General features: G+C 43.2%; 1 protein-coding gene across 1 annotated transcript in view; it reads right to left on the bottom strand.

Moving 5' to 3' along the window:
- Window positions 1-1,240: 1,240 nt before the first annotated feature.
- mosmoa (modulator of smoothened a) overlaps window positions 1,241-10,947 on the bottom strand; it is a 15,592-nt gene continuing 5,885 nt past the window's right edge. The window contains exons 2-3 of the mRNA XM_031872218.1: window positions 8,303-8,515; window positions 1,241-2,094 (exon numbers count right to left, since the gene is read on the bottom strand). Of these exons, the coding sequence (XP_031728078.1) occupies window positions 1,910-2,094; window positions 8,303-8,515 (398 nt within the window). The 3' untranslated portion in view covers window positions 1,241-1,909. The remainder of the gene's footprint in view (window positions 2,095-8,302; window positions 8,516-10,947) is intronic.

The raw sequence follows: 10,947 nt of genomic DNA on the forward strand, positions 1-10,947 counted from the left end.
CACACACACACACACACACACACACACACACACACACACACACACACTCTTCAGGAGAGATCCGAGTGTCAGTAGGTTGTATGCTCTTCAAATCGTTATGAATGAACAAGTTTATACGTGTTATTTTTGATCAAAACAAAATGAATCCGCAGCTACAGTGATCATGGATTGTAAATCTGTGGGTTATGAACCGGTGACAATTAAGAGCAATTCAGTTGAGTTCAACTCTAGAACAAACTAGTTTCAGAAATGGAAGACATTTTCTGATACAGTATTTTGAATAATAAGTTTGAAAAGGGAGGTGAACAAATGCAGAATTTGGTGCTTTGCATATACCAGAGGTTTTTAAGAATTACTACAGATGTTCATTGTGAATAAACATTAATCTGCTTAGAAAAGAAGGAAAAAAAGACTCTTAAAACTACAGAACTTATCTGAAAATCAGCACATTTCTCTGTATAAAAGTAACCCAGTAATAGTGTTATGTATCCACAGGTACATTACAAAAAAATCTAATAACTAATTTGGCAAACTTCTAAAGGTGGCTTTACGTGTGTGTGTGTGTGTGTGTGTGTGTGTTTCACTCACGGGCCTCAAGAGCAGCACACTGAGGCACAGCCCCATGCACGGACCTGACCTGCAGTCCCTGTGCCTCCACTGTTCCACTGAACAAGACAAACAAAAAACAGCTCCTGGCTCGCTTCTTTCCTGCCCAACATTAAAGGAGAATACCACCAATTTTCAGAATTCACACGTTATTTTCACACCGTATTAATGTAACTTCTGCTTCCATATATAAAGAGTCAATACTGTCTGCTGTAATTACCGATATAGATTCATCTCAACCCCTCGGGAATGTAACACCTTTGAAAAGGTCACTGTGTTGGTGGCTGTACTTAAACACAAGAGGTGTGTTTGTGTTCAGAGGATTGCTCACAGTCTTCTAGTTATTGGCAAAACGTGTATCATAGTTATGCGTTTAGCTTAGCAAAATAATACTCAAGCACTCTGTTGCTATCCCTATAAATAACATAACGCAAGGTCCTCCATTGAGTGGCATTCTCCTTTATGGTACTTGACCTCCTGCTACCTGCTCCTGAGCTGCAGCCCGTTGGACACTAAGAGGCGTCACACCTGCGCCTTCCTCTCGTCCACAGCGGCCCGGACAGCTGTGCTCACAGCTGCTCACCCCAGTCGCACACCTGGGGGGGCCGCGTGAAGTGACGGGCCAGAGTAAAAGTCCTGCTTTAAAGCCGAGCTGGCAGAAAAGAAAAAAAAAAAAAAACCCCAGTTCCCCCCCTCCAGGATTCAGTTCAGTGAACCTCAATTACACTCAATCTACTTTAGTGAAAAGGCGGTGAGGGGGAGGAAGAGAAAAAACAAAACAAAAGAACACAAAATGTACAACAACAGAGAAAAAACACACAACTGAAGTAGCGAATAGAAGCCAAAAATAGCGACAGGAGCACTCGTGACGGCGCTGGCTGACGGGCGGCCGGGGGTCAAGATGAAGAGAGGCTGCAGCGGTCCTCTAGAAATGTGCGCCAGCATTGTGGCCGCAGTTGCCATGACAGCAGCACGTTAAGCACCTCTTTTCCAGAACGACATGTTTTAAATCAACACTGGAAGGGTGCAGCAACAGCCCTTGCTCTCTCACTCCTCCACCCCTCTGAGCCCCAAGTCCCCACTTTTAATGTTCATTTTCATTTTATCTATTTTGTTTATCGTTAGGTACTCCGTGGTGCTGCGCTCCTCTCGACACATAAGACTTCCCCGTTTCAGGCTTCTGGCCAGAGTTTGTTGTTGTTGATTTTCAGTCATTTGTGTGTGTTTTTTTTTTTTCTTTGTAAATCCCAGAACATTTTCAGAGCCTCCCGTGTTCAGTCCAGAGGCGGGCGTAGTCGAGTCCTCAGCCCGGGAGGCAAACTTTGCCGGCGAACAGAAGTCCCACTATGGTAAAGAAGATGGAGAGGACGAACAGCACGTACGAGGAGCCCACCACCGTGTTGTTGGGCAGCTTGTACGGCTGGCCGCCCACTTCGTTGATATAGAAGCCTATGGGGAAGATGAGCGCCGCCATACAGAACAGGATCACTGGAAGGAAGGAGCGAGAGAGGAAACATTAGTCTACGGCACACTTAAATACAAAATATCTTATGATGCTGTACAGACTAGAACTTTTCTTACATGTAAACCACACTAGATGTATTTCATCTTTCTAAATGGACACTTAAGGTGTTTAAGTGTCGACTCAAAACGTCGAACGTCCGTCATCATTTGTAGCCTTTAATCTCCGCACGAGATGCAGAAATTAAAGCTTGAACTCAACTTGAGCAGGAAGCACAGGCTGCTCTGGCTGAATTCAAGTTGAGCGAGTTCATTAGTGACGTACAACAGTACCTTTCAAAAGGCAGTGAAGCAGCAGTTACACAAGGCGGACTCACAGAAAGCACCGTGACCGGTGTGACTCCGCCTCACGGGTTCCAGGAAGATGAGAGACTCAGAAACTGTTTCTGTTAAATGTCATTTATGTAATTAACATTTTTTTCAAATATTACAAGTCGTAGATTTTTTTACATCATTCTGCCAATTTTGCAGCAACAGAATATCAAGCAACACATTTGAATGCCAGAAAACATCTTTTTTTTTTTTCTTCCTACCAGACTGCAGAAATGACAGACCCGTTGCTCATTTCACGACCACGTCTCCATTACAAGAGGACTGTGGAAACCCACACTTCTTCACACCAAGATAACTTTAGCAGCGCTTTAGCTGGAACTTTCTACAAACACCGGATGTACAGTAACTGTCCCGCATGGAGTTTCGTATGAAGACGACCTCATTTAAAATCTCATTAAAAATAACTACTTTAAGAATTAAAAATACAACCTTGGGGAAGCGTTTTATGCCACGATATATTGTGTGGCTCTCTTCGTATGTCCAGACAAGTAGGCTTTTTGAAAAAACTATCTAATATCGTTGTTTGTTTCATAATTTCACGAACACCATTTCCAATAAGCTCTAGACCTTTGCAGTGTTAGTTCAGACATGTCTGCAGTAACAGCAGGTCGAAGACGAGCAAACGCTGATAAAGTGTGTGGACAGCAGAGATTAAAGATGGGATGTTTTTAAATGGCTTTAGTAGAGCGCTTTGGTGAACCTTATGATATAAAAATCAAGTTACGACGACGTAAATAACTACAGTTTATGGCGACTGTAGTTTGTCTTGTGCTCACAAATTAACTGTTGTTGAACTCCAGGAATACACTTGAAAGAAACACTGAATGAGCGATTGTATTGAGTTACAGAAGCTAGTGAAGCAGAGGCCGGCCTGGACGTGATGTCATGAGATCTTGAGACTTATGACTGAACATGTGTGACGAGGAGGAGCCTCCATCTGTCCCACTGTATCGCTGCACATTCATTACTGTCTATTTACACGAGATAATAACACTGTTTGGCCCAAACTGTACAAGAACCCGATTATTAATGTTAAAATGTTGATGTTTCCTGTTCAACTATACGGTCAACTAACAAATAATGCCAAAAAATGTAAACAAAAAGAGTTGCTGTAAATCCACCGTCTACACAACCACATAATACAAAACACACACAATTAAAAGATTAATAATGACAGGAAATTCACTCAACATGACATGTTTGCGATTCTGTTGGGTTGTTTATGCATTTCCATTTTGAAATTACAATATTTCTGATAGTACCTGAAGGCAGCATTTCTCCACAGTCAGATGTTTTGGTAAACCTTCAAATCCCTCCGGATGCTGTAATTCCAGCTTTTAAGTTAGCAAAGTCAAGCTTTCGTGTGGCTTGAGGCTATTTGTGGGTAGAAGCGTATCATAATCAAGTATCCTTGAGCTCACCACAGATTTGCATTATTTCCAACCCCACATGAATGCAGCATTAGTTTCAGTAAATGTTTCTCCACGAACCCTAAATAAGCTCTTTATGAAACAGCCTCAGGCTGATTGATTAACACCGTTCAAAATGTCTCGATGTGCTTAAAGGTGCAAATCCAGGATCAGATTTCATGCTTTCTTAACAGCCACATCCAATTTGATTTCGCTGCATGTGTAGGAAATTTAGGTTTAGAAGTGTGCTTTAGGATTTATAGTTAGATGTGTTTCTTCGTAGAATTTATAGCACCTTAGAGGTGGATAGTAAAATGTTAGCAAGTACTTGGGCTATACCAATTATGCTTGTGAAGTTTTTGCCAAGAGTTGCAAATCCTTATCGAATGTATAGTATGTTTACAGTATGTTTATCATAGAAGTGTTAAGCCATAAAAGACAGTCATTGAATGTATTAAACTGTGAAGAATAGCTAAGGGTCAGACAGGGATCTCCAGACAGGCATTTACAGGGACACGCCGACGGATTCATCATACCTGCGCTCAGGGTCCTCCGGCTGGCTGATGCGAGAAGGAGGAGCCAGCTGGATTTAGCCAATAGAAACTAAGACGGACATTTTGTGACTTTTTACGATCTATATAAGGAAATTCAGAAAGAGGATTCGGCCTGTTCATCTCATTGTCATCCAGGTGGTGTGTATGACTGCTTTACCGCGCGGATCATATTTCTATATCGATGCTGTAAATATATATCTATAGATTCTGTAACTAGTGTACTTCACTTTGCAATTGTTTTAGCTTCTGTAGTATTAAACACTTTTGATTATAATTGGAACGGCTGACAGAGACAGGCTGGATCACGTGCGGTTTCCCCCACAGTTTCGAGAGGTTCTTGAACCTAACGCATGTTAATAAAAACCTGAAAAACAATTTCCTACGTTTAAGAAAAGACAAAAATGAAGACCGAAGAGCAAGCCACACATATGCTGATGTTGTTGTTGTAGTTTCTTTAGATGTTACATAAGAGCTTTAGTTAACTGTCGCAAAACACCTTAAAAATAGTCCTCAGATTTACAACATGTTTATAACATGTCAATGGAGAGATGCACAAAATCGGTGGAGCAGTATCAGAGATATCATCCGTTTCACTTCATTAATTCATCTTCCTTATCAAAATATGGTGCCTACATTACCCACAATGCAACACTACTGCCGCCAGATTGGTCTGAGATTCGGGTGTTTTATACTTGCAGCTAATGCAGCCTCAAGCAGAGATGAGGAGCGGCTACAGAGGCATCAACTCCATACAGTCTTTTTTTTTTTTTTTTTCTTCATCCCCAACCAACGCTGACTCAAGTGACATCACTTGAGGCAAGTCTTCAGGCAGCTCCCACTGGAGCCACAAAAGTTTTTTGATGTGTAAAATCAGTGGAGTTCCCCTTTAACCAGATTTTTTTTAATTGGCTTTTTTAGAAGTACACATGTGCATGACAAAAAAAACTTCACAAGAGGAAAAGTCCTCCTTTAAAACACACGTTGTGATGCTCTGCACAGCGTGTGCACAGCCAAGCACAGGGAAGCCATTACACAGTCTGAAGTGGTGCTGTCCAGGAAGTCTGTGATTGGATAACTAAGTTGTTACTAATGAGGAGATCGCCCTCTTGCCTGTGAACATGTTATTACTGACGCCTTGGGTCCAGCCCCCCCAAGTCCACTAAGTAACACACAGCGACGTGAAACAGCAGAAGCAAACTGTGTGACAGAATTTGTGGACGAGCTTCATGTACTTAAAAACAACTCTTTAATGTTACATTCAGAAATGTGAGCCGTTATACGTTGCTGCGTCTGCTCCATAAACTATCTTAGTTTTCAGCAGAATTACAAGTACTCAAAGAACGAGACGCGTCTCGACCTCTCTTCAAAGCTCACTGAGATCTGTGTTCAAGTATTTTGGTTTAATCCATTTCGTGACGGCGCACACGCGGCCATTTTTAGCTTTCACCTTTTCAATTAGCAGAGCTGTTCTGTACCTGAGGGATGACTTTTTTGCCGGTCACATAAATCTCACTGATGTTACAGTTTTGTCATGTCGTGCAGCTAGAGGAAGTTAGAGTAGCGTTGGGATTTAAAAGACATTTTGTCAATTAAATATCTACAATTCACCCCAGAGATTAAATATCTAATTAGGAGTGGGCGACATGATTCACATAAACAGATTGGGATATTTGTTTTTGGCTAACCGGTCAAACAAATGTCCGGTAAAGCTGCATCACAAAGCACACACACAGGATAATATTTACTGTCTATCATTTTGGCCTGATTGTTGCCCCGCCGATGAGTTTACCGATGGGGGGGGGGGGTTGATTGCAGAAAGATGCTTGGTAAGCTACGCTTAAGTGGAGCCAGAAATTCGCAGCTCAGCATTACTCCTGCGAGCTTAATTGAAGTGCACTTCACGGTCCGCTGCTCCTCTAAAGTGCTGACGACACACGGCTCACCTTCTGCAGGAGAAAGTATCGTCTCAGCTGATATGACCGATGGTTACTAATGTCAGGCCCAGAAATGACCTGAGACCATTAGTCTATTTATTGATTAGTTAATAGACAGAAGATTAACCTTGATAATTGATTAATTGTTTGTCCTTTTTCATGCAAAGATATCAAAACATTCACAGGTTCCAGCTTCTCAATAATGAGGATTTGCTGGTTTTCTTTGGTCGTACATGATAAAAGGATTAAAGGTCTCACATGATAATTGGATTTTAAAAAGGACTTTATGAAAATGGGACCAGAATCAACAGATGATGTAATAAAGTGACTGTACAGGTAGTTTACAAACTAGTGGCTTTAGTGTCAAGTCACTCTTTAAAATAAAGTTCATGGACCGACCAGATGTTTTCTGAAGTTGTTGTTAATGTATTTATCATAGCCCCACTCTGAAGCCGCACACCTGGGGGAAATACTGCTGGGGTGTGTGTGTGTATGTGTGTGTAGCGACACAGAGGTGGGTCTGTGCTGGTCATACAAAGCTGTCCATTCAGGTGCCGGAGGCCTGGAGCTGGACTGCCCACCTTCTCTCAACCTTCACCTGGCTGACCCCCCCCCCCCCTCAAGACAACCAGCTTCACTTTATTCTGCGTCTGTACGCCTCGTCCATTTCGGTCTCTACATTGACTCTTGAGCTGTGCAAACACGTTTTATTCCCTCAACTCTTCCTCAGCCCCCGGCCATTTCACTCACTTAACCTCTCACCCTCTCCTCCATCACAGCTACATGTTCAGAAACATCAGGGAAGCTTATTAAAATCCAAATTTGACCTCTTCATCCCTCTCTTACACTTCAAACAGGCTTTTGAAATACAAGAGGATCCCAGGAAGACCATCAGTCCCTAAAGTGTCAGCTACTTGGAGAACTAAACCTAAATAAAGTGATGATTTACCATCTTTTCTCTTAACATACTCATCTCAACATATCGAGCTCTCTCTTGTACCTAAAATCCCCCCGAGCCTTATTTCCTTAATGCTTCAATCCCCTTAAAAAGAATAACAACAACATACCTCTCGTCTAACATGGCCAACAGAAGCTTAACAAGGGGACAAAAGGTGACAATTGCAACCGCCTTACTCCTTTCAAATGTGATGGTTAAACAACTAACGATCGATCCAACAGCGTCCAATTTAGCTTGTGACACAGATCTGTGCTGACCGGACAGACGGACCTGTCTGTGGAGAAAGCGGTGATTCATCGGGAAGTGATTATTGAGCGTTATAAAAACCTAATTCTGAATCTGTATTTAGCCTGGCGCGCATATAAAAAATAAATCAAAAAAAAGACTCTTTCAATGGGTGTTTGTTCAAATCTGCCAGTGTCCTGAAAAATGCAGCCGGCTTTCAAACAACAATACAGAGCATTGTGTCTTCACAGTGTGCTGGAGGCGGTCTATTCCCTTTAACTAACCAACCAATCACGCTCTGCCCTCCCACACAGCCTTATGAAATGCTGCACAAGGTGGATGGCGGGTTGTTGTTGTTGCATGCTGGAAGTGAATCTTACAGAGAAGAAATCACTCGAGAAACGCCACCTACTCGGGTATCAGAGGAGCTGCATTACTCAATAAATTAGCTTCAGGGAGCAAGAAGAACACTTAGGAAAACGCAACCAACCAAACACACATTCTCACGTCGCTCTCAGAAACACAAACACACAAAGGGTCCTGTGTAAAGTCTCGGATGTTTCTGACGTCACACTTCTCTAAAAATCTAAATTAGCAGTGCTTAACTGGGCCAACACCTCATGACTTCTCCTTTTATTATTTCCTGCCCTGAAGAGACTATGTTCATGAAAATACTAATGTTGCAAAGATGACTTTCTACAGATCCCGTTCTAAAGACGCAGTGAGACAGAAGAAGTGGGGGTCACAGTCTGGTTCACTTACTGCCAGTAAAGGCGATCCAGCGGGCGTATTTGGTGGCTTCTCGGCGCCAGTGTGATGCCACGAGTAGTCCACAGGTGACCGTGAGGGAGATGATGCCCATGATGATGAAGAAGAGCGTGGTGACCCACTCTGGGGGCAGCCGAGGTGGAATACAGGTCCGGTCTCGTCCGTGGATGGTCTGACATTGCCGGACTAGACCGACCGTAAGGGCACCTGCAGAGAGAGGTTGAATGGTGAGGAGTTGACCAGAAAAGAACATTTGAACACTTCATTATCAGTAAATGCAAACACAGGAGAAGCAGCTCAGCTGATGTCAAAGAGAAAGAGGAATGACTGAAGGAGGAGAAACGAGAGAGAATCTCCTATAATTTGTCTCCAGTACAGAGCTGGCGAGGAGCTGCTCTCTCCACACTGGTGGGCCCAATTATGCCAGCGAGTGGCCAATATTTTTTCTTGCACCTTCACCGTCTAGAAGAGAAAGTGAGGTTTAAATCAATCCTGCCAATTACTGAATCTACCCCAAGCAGGTATGTGAAAAGGACACTGAACAGAGACGCGCATCTGTAAGAAGTTGCAAAGATCGCACAGATTTGCAGCAAGCTTTTGAGACACAGTGCCCATAACCCTCTCCTATCTCCATCTCTTTGTCTAGGATATCATGCACATTGACGGCTCACTGTACCCATCATTGATCAGACAGGAAGTCATGGCCGCATGCCTCAACGTTTGAGCGTGAAGGCCAGGACTCGGAGCAGAAACATGCTCCGGTGGTGCAGCCACTCTGGAGGGAAGTTATTCGATTAGAGCACGTCCTCAAGGGGAGTTTCTACCCGAGTAAGCAGAACGGCGTCCCATCACTCAGGCCTCTGCTGATCACAGGCGTCGGCAAAAGAAAGGCAGACTATAAGTGATGTGAGGGGATGTGAGGCGTTCATCGGAAAATGTTTTTAGCACATTTGGGTGATGTATAGTGGTCTTTCTGGATGGCAGATGAGCCGTCCTATACCCCATGACACTTAAGCATATGCACACACACATAACAGGACACTTTTAGACTGACTTCAGAGAGGCAACAGCACTGCATGACAAGCGCAATTGTCACTGTGGTATCTCTCCAGGAGTTGTCAAATCCACTTTGCCTCCTTTTGCAAGGTAACAGCGAAGGACACAAACTTCAAAAACCTTTAAAATCACTGATGTGTTTTTTTTAAAGAATGACCTTCCTGGATCATATTTCATTGTCAGGCGGGTACTTGGAGCAACTTCCCTCGACAGTCCCTTCCGTTTCTTTAACACAGCACTTTTTTCAGTCGGAATGCTCCGTCCTGAAATGGCACTCGCTATAAATGACATAGTCAGAGATAAATAAATAACAACAGATAGGGTTAGACACTTAAAAGGTGCCCTGCGCAGTAGTTTTCTTGTAAACAAACTAAAGTTATGCATGTGTCACTCAACCAAACTCATTGTGTGCATCCTTGAGCTCCAACAAACATGTCAAGAGCATTTCCTTCAACATAAAACATTTAGCAAAGCCAAAATTTGAAGTATTTAAAACCTTCTTCTTCTTATCCTCGGGTTGGGCGGTTAGAGGAATATATAGACGGTTGGCTGAGTACATCGCTGATTGTTTTTTTTTTTGTTTTTGGGGCGATGTCATTTTATTTTGTTAGTTTAAAAGTCTGCCTCTAAAGGTTGAGAGCCGCTCGGCCGCTGATCAGCGGGCAAAAAGAGAGACGGCAGAGATGGTGATTGTTGCAAAGACTAACCAAGACGGTTTCGGCGAGTTTGATTTTGTTTATGTCAAGTTTGAATAAACTTGTGTTTGACATCACTCCGCTGCTCGAACAGCAAACATGTTAACATACTGCGAATGTGCACAAGGTGAACCACACATGTATGAACACCATAGTGCTACTAGAGGTTGAAAAACTCCCCCGGAAACCTTTAAATAAACTGTTCATGCTAAACATGTACGCTATGTGGCTACGCTAATTCTGCACTGAGGCCTTAATGGCACAATGTCTTCTCAGAGTCAGATGGGGACGTTATTCCCTCCACATATTTGGGGCATAAGCTAATAAAAAGGAAAAAACACTTTTTCTGACATACCACAAAATACCCCATTCACTGACAATGCAATTCTTTGTGGGCGACATTATAAAGTTCAGCAGCAGGTGGGTGGACGCGAGCATGAGACGAGCATGAGACGAGCTTTCGAGCTGGAATCTCAGAAGGTCGAGCGTGTCGCTCGCTCCGTCTGGCACCGAACCGAGATGTTTCATAACCCGTCTACTGTAACCCTTTCCTCTGTTTACACAATGAATAAATGCTGCTGCTGCTTATAACCCCATTGAGTCGAAAAGCACTGAAACACAAACAGAATGGCAAAGTGTGTGAGAAGAATGCTCTTACTGCCCCCGGAGGGGGGGGGGGGGTCAACAGGCAGTCCAGAGGAAATCCTGTCCCCTTTGTAACACCCAGAGAAAGCTTTAACAGCTACAACCCACACAAACAATTCAAAACGGTTCCAAAGAACGCCCTGGGAGTCTGGAGATGTTAAAGTGTGCTGTTACAGGCATACAAACCTACTTTATAACACACACACACACACACACACACACACACACACACACACACACACA

This window comes from Anarrhichthys ocellatus, unplaced genomic scaffold (assembly GCF_004355925.1).
Source record: "Anarrhichthys ocellatus isolate YVR2014 unplaced genomic scaffold, GSC_Weel_1.0 scaffold62, whole genome shotgun sequence".
NCBI classification, from domain to species: domain Eukaryota; kingdom Metazoa; phylum Chordata; class Actinopteri; order Perciformes; family Anarhichadidae; genus Anarrhichthys; species Anarrhichthys ocellatus.